Source organism: Neoarius graeffei, chromosome 1 (assembly GCF_027579695.1).
Source record: "Neoarius graeffei isolate fNeoGra1 chromosome 1, fNeoGra1.pri, whole genome shotgun sequence".
NCBI lineage: Eukaryota > Metazoa > Chordata > Actinopteri > Siluriformes > Ariidae > Neoarius > Neoarius graeffei.
The window spans coordinates 63,903,710-63,920,316 of record NC_083569.1 but is presented as its reverse complement, the minus strand read 5'-3'; the positions used below and the strand labels follow the sequence as shown (position 1 = coordinate 63,920,316).

General features: G+C 46.5%; 1 protein-coding gene across 6 annotated transcripts in view; it reads right to left on the bottom strand.

Annotated features, from left to right (window-relative positions):
- Positions 1 to 16,607, bottom strand: part of LOC132873589 (ubiquitin carboxyl-terminal hydrolase 48-like) — a 60,902-nt gene that overhangs the window by 13,083 nt on the left and 31,212 nt on the right. For 5 of the 6 annotated variants that reach the window (XM_060911969.1, XM_060909673.1, XM_060911205.1 and 2 more), the window contains one exon: positions 6,493 to 6,536. The exons of the other annotated variant lie outside the window; for it this stretch is intronic. In XM_060911969.1, coding sequence (XP_060767952.1) covers positions 6,493 to 6,536 — 44 coding nt within the window. The remainder of the gene's footprint in view (positions 1 to 6,492; positions 6,537 to 16,607) is intronic. 6 annotated transcript variants of the gene reach the window in all.

Below are 16,607 nucleotides of genomic sequence, written 5' to 3'. Positions count from 1 at the left end.
AACAACACATCTCAAAAAAGTTGGGACAAGGCCATGTTTACCACTGTGAGACATCCCCTTTTCTCTTTACAACAGTCTGTAAACGTCTGGGGACTGAGGAGACAAGTTGCTCAAGTTTAGAGATAGGAATGTTAACCCATTCTTGTCTAATGTAGGATTCTAGTTGCTCAACTGTCTTGGGTCTTTTTTGTCGTATCTTCCGTTTTATGATGCGCCAAATGTTTTCTATGGGTGAAAGATCTGGACTGCAGGCTGGCCAGTTCAGTACGCGGACCCTTCTTCTATGCAGCCATGATGCTGTAATTGATGCAGTATGTGGTTTGGCATTGTCATGTTGGAAAATGCAAGGTCTTCCCTGAAAGAGACGTCGTCTGGATGGGAGCATATGTTGCTCTAGAACCTGGATATACCTTTCAGCATTGATGGTGTCTTTCCAGATGTGTAAACTGCCCATGCCACACACACTAATGCAACCCCATACTATCAGAGATGCAGGCTTCTGAACTGAGCGCTGATAACAACTTGGGTCGTCCTTCTCCTCTTTAGTCCGAATGACACGGCGTCCCCGATTTCCATAAAGAACTTCAAATTCTGATTTGTCTGACCACAGAACAGTTTTCCACTTTGCCACAGTCCATTTTAAATGAGCCTTGGCCCAGAGAAGACGTCTGCGCTTCTGGATCGTGTTTACATACGGCTTCTTCTTTGAACTATATAGAGTTTTAGCTGGCAATGGTGGATGGCACGGTGAATTGTGTTCACAGATAATGTTCTCTGGAAATATTCCTGAGCCCATTTTGTGATTTCCAATACAGAAGCATGCCTGTATGTGATGCAGTGTCATCTAAGGGCCCGAAGATCACGGGCACCTAGTATGGTTTTCCGGCCTTGACCCTTACGCACAGAGATTCTTCCAGATTCTCTGAATCTTTTGATGATATTATGCACTGTAGATGATGATATGTTCAAACTCTTTGCAATTTTACACTGTCGAACTCCTTTCTGATATTGCTCCACTATTTGTTGGCGCAGAATTAGGGGGATTGGTGATCCTCTTCCCACCTTTACTTCTGAGAGCCGCTGCCACTCCAAGATGCTCTTTTTATACCCAGTCATGTTAATGACCTATTGCCAATTGACCTAATGAGTTGCAATTTGGTCCTCCAGCTGTTCCTTTTTTGTACCTTTAACTTTTCCAGCCTCTTATTGCCCCTGTCCCAACTTTTTTGAGATGTGTTGCTGTCATGAAATTTCAAATGAGCCAATATTTGGCATGAAATTTCAAAATGTCTCACTTTCGACATTTGATATGTTGTCTATGTTCTATTGTGAATACAATATCAGTTTGAGATTTGTAAATTATTGCATTCCGTTTTTATTTACAGTTTGTTCTTTGTCCCAACTTTTTTGGAATCGGGGCTGTAGGCTATCGGGAGCTCATGCACATATTTTAACCCATATGTTCTCCCTACTAGGAAAGGTGTGTTTTTAGTAAAGTAGTTAATTAATTTGCAAAAAGTAATCAATATAAATATTTAACAATTTATTTCCACATCATTAGGCATTAAAGGCCATGGTAGATGAGAAATGTCAAGAAGCCTGAGCAACACTGCAGAATGTAGTGGCAGTAAGCCTCACCTTGGATATGTGGACCTCCATGAATATGGAGGCTTACCTTGTAGTAACCTACCACTTTATTCACTGATGACAATGGCAAACTTGGAACAATTTTTCGATTACGTTCATTATGTCTTATATTGAATATTGTTAGGTTTTTTTTCTTTTTTATCAGACATCTAATTTTTTAGGTTTGTTTACCTGACATGTTTCGACGTACGACTGTCGTCTTCCTCAGAGTGTCACCGGATGTTATTGGTGACGCATCTTTTATCAGCTGATGTTTCCGAAGGCGTGGCCTTCCTGTCTGGATTGACAGGTTGGTCACGCCTTCTACTGTCAGTTCGTCCCCTGCAAGATGGCACTCCAGGTATGGGAGAGCATGTATGCTCCCTCATCTCGGTTGATGGTCCTCGGGCTTCGCTTATGGATCTCTATGGCCTCCCTGATCCAGCGCTGATGTTTATTATCTTCTGTGCGGATGACTCTGGCATTCCCCCAGTCCATAACATGATTTTCCCTTTTGCAATGATCTGTTATGGCTGACTTATAATTTTCCTGTTGTACCTTTTCTTTTATTGTTCGGGTTTGTCTTGTAGCTGTCTCCTTTTCGCACTCTTCCTTATGTTCATTTTTTCTTGTGTTGAAACTCCTTCCTGTCTCCCCGATGTAAGTTTTATTGCATAATTGGCATGGAATCTCATATATGGTGTTGCATTTGTTGTCCGGATGTATTCTGTCTTTGGGATGAACCAGGATCTGACGGAGAGTTGTGTGTGGTTTGACAGGTGTGTTAATGTTGTATTTCCTCATTGCTCTTTGAATGCGTTCCGTTATTCCTCTGATGTATGGTAATGTCACTACTCCCCTGTGTTCTTGTTTGTTGGTTTGTTTTTTCTCTTTCTTCTGTGTTTTATTGTTTTTGACCTGTTCCTCCCCTTTGGATATTGCCCATTGTGGATATTGACATGCCTTCAGTGCGTGTTGTATATGTTGTTCTTCCTGTTCTTTGTCCTGTGCATCTGTAATTATTGCTGCGCGTTCATGCAATGTTCTAACTACTGATATTTTGTGCATTATGGGGTGTTCGGAAGTCCAGTTTAAATATTGGTCGGTGTGTGTGGGTTTCCTGTGTACTTTTATTTTGATATCCCCCTCTTCTGTGTGATGTATTTTTAAGTCCAAAAATGCTATTGACTGCTCCGTTTCCTCTTCATGTGTAAATTTTATATTGCCGGTATTGTCTATAGTATTGAGATGGTCGGTGAGTTGTTGAGTGTGTCCCCTCTTTACTTTTTCCAATATGTCGTCCACATACCGTTTCCAGAGTGTTGGCCTGTATTCCACTGGTATTGTAGTGAGTGCTTTCTGCTCCAGGTCTTCCATGAAAAAGTAGAAGGCGTGACCGACCTGTCAATCCAGACAGGAAGGCCACGCCTTCGGAAACATCAGCTGATAAAAGATGCGTCACCAATAACATCCGGTGACACTCTGAGGAAGACGACAGTCGTACGTCGAAACATGTCAGGTAAACAAACCTAAAAAATTAGATGTCTGATAAAAAAGAAAAAAAAAAGAAAAAAAAACCTAACAATATTCAATATAAGACATAATGAACGTAATCGAAAGATTAAGAATAAGTTATGGAGATGAAAGCATCAGGGAGTTTCGCCGCCTTGAAAGTTTGACACGGAAACGGGCACGCTACAGGAATCACCTGAGGTTCAATCTGCGCTGCCGGGATGAGGAAGTCGTACCGGCCAGCCTGAACATCAAGAACCCGATTCCAACCAGAAACGCAGAAAAGGTGATCAGGAAAGTGCGGATGACTCTGGTAAAAGAACGGATACGGTGCACAACTGACAAACTCAAGAATATCAATAGAGAACTACATAGGGAGACGGAAACTTTCAAACGCCGGTTTCCCCAAAACAAGGAAATGGAAATAGCAATACACGGACATTTGGTAGACATACACGAGCAGGAATTCACAGAGACAAAAACCTGACAAATCCGAAAACTGGACAGACTCATTGCACAGGAAAAGAAGGCAGAACCGGAGCACGCACACATCAACGAAAAATGGATTCACAACATATCAAGGTACAAACTCTCACAAGCAGAACGCAGTATGTTAGCAAAAGGACTCAACTACGCTGTCACACCGAACAACATACCACACGACGAATTCATTCTGGCAACTGAATTAGCATGTGAGAAAATACAGGATCAGGGACAAAAAGCAGCACTAAGAAACGTAATAGCTGGTATATTGAAAACAGCCAAACCACCACCCAGTAACATCACCAAACAGGAAGCCAAAGCCATGAAAACGTTAGCAAAAAATAAAGACATCACAATCCTCCCAGCAGATAAAGGCAGAACAGTAGTTATCATGGACACCGAAGAATATGAATACAAAATGAGGGAATTACTCAGTGACAATGCCTTCGAGATATTAAGAAAAGACCCAACAGAAGACAAGAAAAAGAAACTAAAAGCATTACTCAAACCACTACTCGATGAAAATAAAATAGATAAACAGGCATATAATCATTTAGTACCCACAGCCAATGTCATCCCCAGGATTTACGGCACACCAAAAATACACAAACCAGGAACACCATTACGCCCCATAGTAGATAGCATTGGTTCAGTTACATACAACTTATCAAAAGCACTCACCGAAATAATTAAACCATTACTAGGACTCACAGACCAACACTGCAAAAACTCAAAACAACTGGCAGAAGAACTAAAAAACATAAAAATGCAACAAGATGAAGTTTTCATTTCACATGATGTCATATCTCTTTTCACCAGAACACCCACGGAAGCCACCATACAGATAGTACAAGACAAATTAAAAACAGATAGGACGCTCAAGAAACGCACAAACCTCACTGTACAAGACATCACTCAGCTCCTTCAATTCATCGCCACATCCACATACTTTCAGTTCAGGAACACAATTTACAGACAAAAGGAAGGGTTTGCCATGGAAGACCCACTATCAGCCATCATGTGTGGCTTTTTCATGGAAGACCTGGAGCAGAAAGCACTTACTACAATACCAGTGGAATACAGGCCAACACTCTGGAAACGGTATGTGGACGACATATTGGAAAAAGTAAAGAGGGGACACACTCAACAACTCACCGACCATCTCAATACTATAGACAATACCGGCAATATAAAATTTACACATGAAGAGGAAACGGAGCAGTCAATAGCATTTTTGGACTTAAAAATACATCACACAGAAGAGGGGGATATCAAAATAAAAGTACACAGGAAACCCACACACACCGACCAATATTTAAACTGGACTTCCGAACACCCCATAATGCACAAAATATCAGTAGTTAGAACATTGCATGAACGCGCAGCAATAATTACAGATGCACAGGACAAAGAACAGGAAGAACAACATATACAACACGCACTGAAGGCATGTCAATATCCACAATGGGCAATATCCAAAGGGGAGGAACAGGTCAAAAACAATAAAACACAGAAGAAAGAGAAAAAACAAACCAACAAACAAGAACACAGGGGAGTAGTGACATTACCATACATCAGAGGAATAACGGAACGCATTCAAAGAGCAATGAGGAAATACAACATTAACACACCTGTCAAACCACACACAACTCTCCGTCAGATCCTGGTTCATCCCAAAGACAGAATACATCCGGACAACAGATGCAACACCATATATGAGATTCCATGCCAATTATGCAATAAAACTTACATCGGGGAGACAGGAAGGAGTTTCAACACAAGAAAAAATGAACATAAGAAAGAGTGCGAAAAGGAGACAGCTACAAGACAAACCCGAACAATAAAAGAAAAGGCACAACAGGAAAATTATAAGTCAGCCATAACAGATCATTGCAAAAGGGAAAATCATGTTATGGACTGGGGGAATGCCAGAGTCATCCGCACAGAAGATAATAAACATCAGCGCTGGATCAGGGAGGCCATAGAGATCCGTAAGCGAAGCCCGAGGACCATCAACTGAGATGAGGGAGCATACATGCTCTCCCATACCTGGAGTGCCATCTTGCAGGGGACGAACTGACAGTAGAAGGCGTGACCGACCTGTCAATCCAGACAGGAAGGCCACGCCTTCGGAAACATCAGCTGATAAAAGATGCGTCACCAATGACATCCGGTGACACTCTGAGGAAGACGACAGTCGTACGTCGAAACATGTCAGGTAAACAAACCTAAAAAATTAGATGTCTGATAAAAAAGAAAAAAAAAACCCTAACAATATTGGAACAATTTTGCTTGGAGCAGAACATTTTCCAAATAGTCACAAAGCAGAAAATATGGCTCTAGCAAAAGCAAAACTAATGGAGGAGTGGGACACAAAGGTGAAGTGCCTCATCACTGATGCCGCACAAAATATTTGCAAATATTTGCCAAGGCACTGCTTGCGAGACATGCTGTTTGCATTGCGCACACTTAATTTAATAGTGCGAAAGTGATTTGACCACATCCCAGCCCTTAATGACGTACAACCCCAATTCCAAAAATGTTGGGACGCTGTGTAAATTGTATTAATTGATAATGAAAATGTGACCACTGGCACACTGCTGTGGTATAAGTGGAATAAAACACTTTGAAGTATGCTATAATTAAAAAATAATACCTGGGGAGGTATTGCATCAGAGCACCCCTTTTTGTTCATTATTGTCCAATAGCAACATGCCCCATCATGTTTTATTCCTTACATGTGTGATTTGGGCCAAGCAAATGGACAGAGCATGTTTGTGAACTCAATCATTCTGACTTTATGATTTTTGCTTATTTGATTACAACTAAATGAGGAATAATTTGATCTTTCTGGACTTAAAAGAGACTCACATTAGTAGATTTGGTAGACTCATTAGCATGAGGCACATCCACTTCTATGAATCAAGAAGAAATAAAAACAACACCCTGAATTAATTAAACACTAGAGTGTAAAATAATCACAAATATCAAATATAAATCATGATTAAACTGCACATGGATCTTTGTACACTTCATTGTAACATTTAAATTCAAATATTCAGATTGTAGTCTTAAAAAGTGTGTTGGAATATTCATTCATTCATTCCACATTCACTGGATATGTGCAATCGCATGCTCTGACTGACTGCGCTACTACTAGGCTCATATACTGTGAGTAGAGGGAAACAAAATGGTGGAGCGTTTTACTGAACTAACCAAGAACAAAATAAAAACTCGACTCGAAAACAACCCCCCCCCCCAATTAAAAAAAGCAACAAAATATGGAATGAAAATATTTGATGCTGAGAAAATATCTTTTTATTTTTCAAGAATTACTATTACAGAATTTCACAAATTGCTACAGTCATTTTGCCGGTTTATTTACATTCTAAGCAGAAATGATTTTGTCAGACGTTTTGTACAGAGTTTATATTTATCGAATTTGTAAAAATAAAAATGCTCTGTTTCTCAAAATCCAGTGAATGAGCAGAATAATTGTTTTATTCTGTCCACAATCTCATAGTCCATGTCTTATAGCCAACTGTGTGCTATGCGCCTCGTCGGCTATGTATGACTCAATTTCAGAGAGAGAGAGAGAGAGAGAGAGAGAGAGAGTGGGGAAAATAATTATTTGATTCCCTGCTGATTTTGTAAGTTTGCCCAGTTAGGGCCCTGTCACACTACGACGTTCTCACCAGCGTTCGAGTAACGTGTTGCGAAACGCAGAGGAACGTCGAGAACGTTAGAAAAAAGTTACAAGAAAGTTAGACGAGCGTCGGCAAACGTTGGGGAACGTCGAGGGACGTCGGCGAACGCTGAGGGTGAAAAATAGTTTTGGGTGTGCACAAAAATTCAGGACGTTCTATCAAAACGCTACTTACACGTTAGAGGAACGTTACACAAAAGTTTGCGGGCGTTACTCGAACGTTACTCGAAAGTCAGGACGTTCCCTGGACGCTAGGCGGACGCCGGCCCATCAGGGTCGAGTGTCCAGCGCGTGCCTAGCGCTTGGGTAACGCTTGCCTAACGCCTGTGTAACGTCCATCGAACGTCTGTCCAGCGTGTCGCCAACGTTTTTCAGCGTTCGTCAGCGTTCGCCGAGCGTTCTTAACGCTCATGTAACGCTCTTTCAACATCTTTCTAACGTCTGTCAGCGTTCTGAATTTTTCCAGCGTCTGTGTAACGTCCAGAACATTACCTGGACGCAAGGCAGACGCTACCCAAATGCTATGATAACGCTATCAAAGCGCTGTGGACGCTATGAGAACGCTAGGTTTTGCTGCTATTTTGGACCACAAACGTCGCCTGACACTGAGGGAACGTTGGCTGAGCGTTACCCAAGCGTTACAAGAACGTTACAACATCGTTGACCTAGAAACTTAATTTGAAGAACGTCGACGTTCCCCGGCGTTTCTCAAATTTTTAAAAACGCAACCAAACGTCGAACAAAACGCTATAGTGTGACAGGGCCCTTACAAAGAAATGAGCGGTCTATAATTTTTATGGTACTTTTATTTTAACAAACAGAGATTCTCTAAATTCTGAAAGTACTTTTATTTTAACAAATAGATTCTCTAAATTCTGAAAGTTTTGAGGCTGTTGCTTGGCAACTCAAAGTTCCAGCTCCCTCCACAAATTTTCGATAGGATTAAGCTTTGGAGACTGGCTAGGCCACTCCATGACCTTAATGTGCTTCTTCTTGAGCCACTCCTTTGTTGTCTTGACTGTATGCTTTGGGTTGTTGTTATGCTGGAAGACCCATCCACGACCCATCTTCAGTGCTCTGACTGAGGGAAGGAGGCAACCCCCAAGATCTTTCCAAGATCTTGATCAAGATCTTCCAAGATCTTTTAGTACATGGCCCCATCCATCAGCCCCGCAATGCAGTGAAGTCGTCCTGTACCCTTAGCAGAGAAACAGCCCCAAAGCATAATGTTTCCACCTTCGTGCTTGATGGTGGCGATGGTGTTCTTGGGATTATATTCAGCATTTCTCTCCCTCCAAACATGACAAGTTGAGTTGATGGCAAAGAGTTAAATTTTGGTCTCATCTGACCACATCACCTTCTCCCAAGCCTTCTTTGAATCATTTAGGTGCTCACTGGCAAACTTCAGATGGGCCTGTACATGTGCCTTCTTGAACAGGGGAACCTTGCACTGCAGGATTTCAATCTGATACGGTGTAGTATGTTACCAATGGTTTTCTTGGTAACTATGGTCCCCGCTGCCTTGAGATCATTAACAAGCTCCTCCCGTGTAGTTCTGGGCTGATCCCTCACCCTTCTCATGATCATCCTTACCCCATGAGGCAAGAGCTTGCATGGAGCTCCAGACCAAGAGCGATTGATGGTAATTTTGTATTTCTTCCATTTTCTAATAATTGTACCAACAGTTGTCTCCTTCTCACCAAGGTTCTTGCTGATAGTCATGTAGCCCATTCCAGCCTTGTGCAGGTCTACAATATTGTCCCTGATGTCCTTTGAAAATTCTTTGGTCTTGCCCATGGTGGTGGAGAGGTTGGAAGAGGTTGATTCTGTTGACAGGTGTCTTTTATAACCATAAAAAGTAGAAACAAGAAGACAGAGTCATCTATATCCCCCACCCTATATATGAATGTGGCAGCGGGGGCGTGGCCAAGCAGCAGTCTGTGAATGGAGGGCGGGGTCAGGGAAGGTAAGTGGCTAGGTCATTACACCTGATGTCAATTTGTGTGTGTGTGTGCGCGTGTGTGTGTGTTTGTTGCAGGGATGGAGTATAAAGGGAGGGGGAGAGGAGAGAAGAGGATTTCGCTCCCCGACCACAACACGTGTGCGTGCATGAATGAATGAATGAGTGAAAGAAAGAAAGCTGAAATGCTCAATAAAGTGCGTGTGTGTGAACACGAACTCTCGCCTGCCGTGCTTCTATGCTCCACCCACATCGGGGATTACTACAGTGGTGCTGAAACCCGGGACGCACAGAAGGGAACCACCCCATGGAGTCCTCCCCGTTCAAAGAGCTCATCCTTGCCCTCGCTACCGCCCAGCAGAACCAGCATCAAGAGCTGATCACCCTCCGGAAGGAGGAGCAGCAGCAGCGCTTCGAAGCCTTGATGCTGGCCCAGCAGGAAGATCGCCAGGCTTTCCGGCACTGGCTCACGTCAGCAGGGCCACCGGCCACCGCAGCCGCCACCCTCACGAAGATGGGACCGCAGGACGATCCGGAAGCATTCCTCGCTCTCTTTGAGCAAGCAGCCGAGGCGTGAGGGTGGCCCGCTCCTGACTGGCGAGGCGCAGGTCGCAGCGCAGCACAGCAGCTCCCTGCTGACAGCCGGCTGGTCTATGCGGACCTGAGGAAAGCCATCCTGCAGCGGCTCGGCCGGTCCCCAGAGCAACACCGTCAGCACTTCCGGACGCTGACACTGGAGGAGGTCGGCCGGCCGTTTGCATTCGGCCAGCAACTCCAGGACGCCTGCCGGCGGTGGCTGAGGGTGGAAGACCACGATGCCGAGGAGATCATCGATCTGGTGGCACTGGAGCAGTTCATCTCTCAACTTCCGGAAGGAACGGTGGAATGGGTCCAGTGTCACCGCCTGGCGTAGCTGGAACGAGCCATCGAGCTGGCGGAGGACCATCTGGAGGCGGCTCCAACGGCAGGCAGACGAGGCGGCTCCCCTCAATTGTCTTCTCTCTCTTCCCCCCGTCTCTTGTCCGCCTCCCCACCCTGTTCCCCTGCCACGGAGGTGGCGGCTGGCTCCTCCCCAGCCAGCCTGTTGCACCCGTGGTGTCCTCCTGTCTCCCTCTTCTGTGTCTGTGTTGTCTCCCCCTCAGGTGAGTGACACCCATAACACCAGTGCAGAGGGAAAGCCTGGGCCGGTGTGCTGGCGCAGCGGGGAATTGGAGCGTCTCCAGAGTCAGAGCCCTGCAAGGGAGGTGGGGGCTGTCATCCGGATTCCCGACGCACCAGAAACCACCCCCAATTGGGCCGGAACGTATCGCGTACCGGTGAGTATTCAGGGGGCTACATATCACGCTTTGGTGGATTCCGGTTGCAATCAGACCTCAATTCACCAACGCCTGGTGCAAGGTGAGGCATTGGGGAGAGCACAAGTGGTGAAGGTGTTGTGTGTGCACGGGGATGTTCACCATTACCCTCTAGTGTCGGTCCAGATTCTATTCCGGGGCCAAACGCATAAAATGAAGGCGGCGGTTAATCCTTGCCTTACCCACTCGTTGATCTTGGGTACTGATTGGCTGGGATTTAAAGAATTAATGGAGTATTTAACACGTAGTGGGTCCTGCCCTAGTAGGTCACGGGAAGATCCTGGTGTGGCATTGGCTGGAGAAGCTGTCACAGAGCCGTCTGTGTCAACACCGCATCAGAGTGAGGAGCACCCCGCTCCTCCTCCCTCTCTTGGGGAGTCCCTTGGGGATTTCCCGTTAGAGCAGTCATGAGACGAGACTCTGCGGCATGCGTTTGACCAAGTGAGAGTAATCGATGGTCAAACTCTTCAGCCAAGCGTGGCACCAACCTTCGCCTATTTTGCCATTATTAAAGATAGATTGTACTGAGTGACGCAGGACACTCAAACTAAGGAACGAGTAACCCAGTTGTTAATCCCAAAGAGCTGTAGGGAACTCGTATTCCATGGGGCTCACTTTAATCCCATGGCCGGACACTTGGGGCAAGACAAAACACTAGCCCGAATAATGGCCCGGTTCTATTGGCCAGGGATTCGCGGGGATGTCTGTCGGTGGTGTGCGGCATGCCACGAATGCCAATTAGTAAATCCCGTGGCCACTCCAAAAGTGCCGTTGCGCCCTCTTCCTCTAATCGAGACCCCGTTTGAGCGAATTGGGATGGACCTTGTCGGGCCATTAGATCGGTCAGCACAGGGATATCGCTTTATTTTAGTTCTAGTGGACTATGCAACGCGATATCCGGGGGCAGTGCCTCTCCGCAATATCTCAGCACGCAGTATTGCGGAAGTGATCTTCCGCATTATCTCCCGGGTCGGGATTCCGAAAGAAATCCTGACAGACCAAGGCACCTTATTTATGTCACGCACACTGCGCGAGCTGTATGGGTTACTGGGGATTAAGTCTATCTGCACCAGTGTCTATCACCCACAAACGGATGGATTAGTAGAGCGATTCAACCAGACACTCAAAAACATAATCCGGAAATTCGTGAGTGAAGATGTGCATAATTGGGATAAGTGGCTCGGACCCCTGTTGTTCGCAGTATGAGAGGTCCTGCAAGCCTCCACAGGGTTTTCTCCCTTTGAATTATTATATGGGTGTAAGCCGCGTGGCATTCTGGATGTGCTGCGGGAAAACTGGGAGGAGGGACCTTCATCGAGTAAAAATGAAATCCAGTACATTCTTGACCTGCACGCAAAACTCCACACCCTCACGCAATTAACCCAGGAGAATTTACGGCAGGCACAAGAACGTCAAAGCCGGCTGTATGACAGGGGCAAGTGCCTTAGAGAATTCACGCCGGGAGACAAAGTACTCGTATTATTGCCCACGTCGAGTTCTAAATTAGTCGCCAAGTGGCAAGGGCCCTTCGAGGTCACACGGCGAGTCGGGGACGTTGACTATGAGGTAAAGCAAACGGATAGGGGCGGGGCACTGCAAGTCTACCACCTCAACCTTTTAAAACGCTGGAATGAGGGGGTCCCCGTGGCGTTGGCGTCGGTAGTCCCAGAGAAGGCGGAGCTGGGGCTGGAGGTAAAAAAGATAACATCTCAGGCCACTCCGGTCCCTTGTGGAGACCACCTCTCGCCAACCCAACTCACGGAGGTAGCCAAGTTGCAGAAGGAATTTTCCGACTTGTTCTCACCCCTTCCGGGTCGTACCCACCTCATAGAACACCACATCGAAATGCCCCTGGGGGTGGTAGTGCGTAGCCGCCCTTACCGCTTGCCCGAACACAAGAAAAAGGTGGTTTGGGATGAACTCAAGGCCATGCTTGAAATGGGCATAATTGAGGAGTCCCACAGTGACTGGAGCAGCCCAGTGGTCCTGGTTCCCAAGACTGATGGGTCGGTCCGGTTCTGTGTGGACTATAGAAAGGTCAACGTGGTGTCTAAATTTGATGTGTACCCAATGCCTTGCATTGATGAGTTGCTTGATCAGTTAGGCGCTGCTCGCTTTTATTCAACATTGGATCTAACCAAGGGATATTGGCAGATCCCCTTGACTCCTCTATCCCAAGAGAAAACGGCCTTTTCCACACCGTTTGGTTTGCACCAATTTGTCACGCTCCCCTTTGGGTTATTTGGGGCGCCCGCTACGTTCCAGTGGCTTACGGACAGGGTGCTCCGCCCTCATGCTGCCTACGCGGCCGCCTATCTAGATGACATAATAATCTACAGTCATGATTGGCCATGGCACTTGGAACACCTGAGGGCTGTTCTAAAGTCGCTGAGGCGAGCGGGCCTCACAGCTAACCCGAAAAAGTGTGCAATTGGGTGGGTGGAAGTACGGTATCTGGGGTTCCACTTGGGTCATGGGCAGGTGCGTCCCCAAATTAACAAGACTGCAGCGATTGCGGCCTGCCCGAGGCCCAAGACCAAAAAGGAGGTGAGGCGGTTCTTGGGGCTGGCTGGCTATTATCGTAGGTTTATACCTAACTATTCGGACGTCACCAGCCCGCTAACCGACCTCACTAAAAAGGGGGCTCCAGATCCGGTCCAGTGGATGGAGCAATGCCAACAGGCCTTCTCTGAGGTAAAAGCTGCACTGTGTGGGGGGCCACTTTTACACTCCCCTGACTTCTCTCTCCCCTTTATTTTGCAGACTGATGCATCAGACAGGGGGCTGGGGGCCATTCTGTCCCAGGAGGTGGAGGGTGAGGAGCGCCCGGTGCTGTACATCAGCCGAAAGCTGTCGGTGCACGAAAGCAAGTACAGCACAATTGAAAAGGAGTGTCTCGCCATCAAGGGTGGTCCTTGCCCTCCGATACTACCTGCTGGGACGGCCTTTCACTCTCTGTTCGGACCACGCGCCCCTCCAATGGCTCCACCGCATGAAGGATGCCAATGCGCGGATCACCCGTTGGTATCTTGCTCTCCAGCCATTTAAGTTCGAGGTGATCCACAGGCCGGGGGCGCAGATGGTGGTGGCAGACTTCCTGTCCCGTTGGGGGGGGAGTCAGCTTCAGGCCGGATGGCTCCCTGGCCTGAGTCGGGCGGTGGGGGTATGTGGCAGCGGGGGCGTGGCCAAGCAGCAGTCTGTGAATGGAGGGCGGGGTCAGGGAAGGTAAGTGGCTAGGTCATTACACCTGATGTCAATTTGTGTGTGTGTGTGTGTGTGTGTGTGTGTGTGTGTAAAGGGAGGGGGAGAGGAGAGAAGAGGATTTCGCTCCCCGACCACAACACGTGTGCGTGCGTGAATGAATGAATGAGTGAAAGAAAGAAAGCTGAAAAGCTTGATAAAGTGCGTGTGTGTGAACATGAACTCTCGCCTGCCGTGCTTCTGTGCTCCACCCACATCAGGGATTACTACAATGAACTATATATCAAGTTTCAAGATATTATTTGTCACATTTTTCAAGTTCTGCTGCAGGAAACCAACCCTACCTCTTTACACTGACCTCAGCAGCCCATGGCATAAGCCCACCAGACATTTGGTCCAGGTGAGCTAAAAATTAAAATTCCTCACATTTCTTAGTATCAAAAGGCACATATACATTACTTAATCAACACATATACCAACTTTCAAGACCATACCACTCATAGTTTTCAAGTTCTGCTCTGGAAACAAAACCTACCCCTAAGACTAAACTGAGAGACTAAGTCTGAAATTGTTTCCATGGAAACATGAAAAATTTAAATTTCTCAAATTTCTTAGTATGAAAAGGCACATCTACATCACCTTGTTAACATGTATACCAAGTTTCAAATCTGTATCATGAATAGTTTCGGGGGGCGGCACGGTGGTGTAGTGGTTAGTGCTGTCACCTCACAGCAAGAAGGTCTGGGTTCATTCCCCGTGGCTGGCGAGGGCCTTTCTGTGCGGAGTTTGCATGTTCTCCCCGTGTCCGCGTGGGTTTCCTCCGGGTGCTCCGGTTTCCCCCACAGTCCAAAGACATGCAGGTTAGGTTACCTGGTGACTCTAAATTGACCGTAGGTGTGAATGTGAGTGTGAATGGTTGTCTGTGTCTATGTGTCAGCCCTGTGATGACCTGGCGACTTGTCCAGGGTGTACCCCGCCTTTCGCCCGTAGTCAGCTGGGATAGGCTCCAGCTTGCCTGCGACCCTGTAGAACAGGATAAAGCGGCTGGAGATAATGAGATGAGATGAATGAGATGAATAGTTTCGGATATATGCCCCAGAAATGAACATTGCTCTTCGAAACTAAGTCAAAATAAATTTATGTAAAAATCTGAAAAATCCCAGCTGACTATGGGCGAAAGGCGGGGTACACCCTGGACAAGTCGCCAAGTCATCACAGGGCTGACACATAGACACAGACAACCATTCACACCTACAGTCAATTTAGAGTCACCAGTTAACCTAACCTGCATGTCTTTGGACTGTGGGGGAAACCGGAGCACCCGGAGGAAACCCACGCGGACACGGGGAGAACATGCAAACTCCGCACAGAAAGGCCCTCACCGGCCACAGGGCTCAAACCCGGACCTTCTTGCTGTGAAGTGACAGCGCTAACCACTACGCCACCGTGCCGCCCCTTTTTTTCATCTCATCTCATCTCATTATCTCTAGCCGCTTTATCCTGTTCTACAGGGTCACAGGCAAGCTGGAGCCTATCCCAGCTGACTATGGGCAAAAGGCGGGGTACACCCTGGACAAGTCGCCAGGTCATCACAGGGCTGACACATAGACACAGACAATCATTCACACTCACATTCACACCTATGGTCAATTTAGAGTCACCAGTTAACCTAACCTGCATGTCTTTGGACTGTGGGGGATACCGGAGCACCCGGAGGAAACCCACGCGGACACGGGGAGAACATGCAAACTCCGCACAGAAAGGCCCTCGCGGGCCACGGGGCTCAAACCTGGACCTTCTTGCTGTGAGGCGACAGTGCTAACCACTACACCACCGTGCCGCCCCTTTTTTTTTCTCAAAAATCCAAAATAGCAAAAGGCACCAGTTCACATGTTGCTTGATATGTATACAAAGTTTCATGAAGATATCTTCAGTAGTTTTAAAGATATGGCCCGGAAACGAAAACATGACTGGATGGACAGCCAGACGGAACCTGTTTCTATATCCCCCACCAAACTTCATTTGGGCAGGGAGTACTTTCTTAAAGTGACAGACTCTGAATTCTGGCTCCCACTGACAGTAACCAGTCAGTGGGAGCCAGAATTCTTGCTGGTTTGTCGGGGATCAAGTACTTATTTTGTTTGATCAAACGCAAATTAATTTATAACCTTTATGTGTTTTTTCTGGACTTTTTTGTTGATATTCTGTCTCTATCTGCTAAAATAAAAGCACCATAAAAATTATAGACTGCTCATTTCTTTGTAACCGGGCAAACTTACGAAATCAGCAGGGGATCAAATAATTATTTTCCCTAGTTAAAACCCTGATAGATAGATAGATAGATAGATAGATAGATAGATAGATAGATAGATAGATAGATAGATAGATAGATAGATAGATAGATAGATAGATCAGGGTTTTAACTAGGCGTTCTCAGTGTTTCAGACCGACAGACTGACTTCTGTGTGGAGTTTGCATGTTCTCCTTGTGCCTGCGTGGGTTTCCTCCTAGTGCTCTGGTTTCCTCCCAGAGTCCAAAGATATGTGGATTAGCTCAACTGTCTACTCTAAAATTGCCCATAGGTGTGAATGCGGGCGGCACGGTGGTGTAGTGATTAGTGCTGTCGCCTCACAGCAAGAAGGTCCTGGGTTCGAGCCCCGGGGCCGGCGAGGGCCTTTCTGTGTGGAGTTTGCATGTTCTCCCCGTGTCCGCGTGGGTTTCCTCCGGGTGCTCCGGTTTCCCCCACAGTCCAAAGACATGCAGG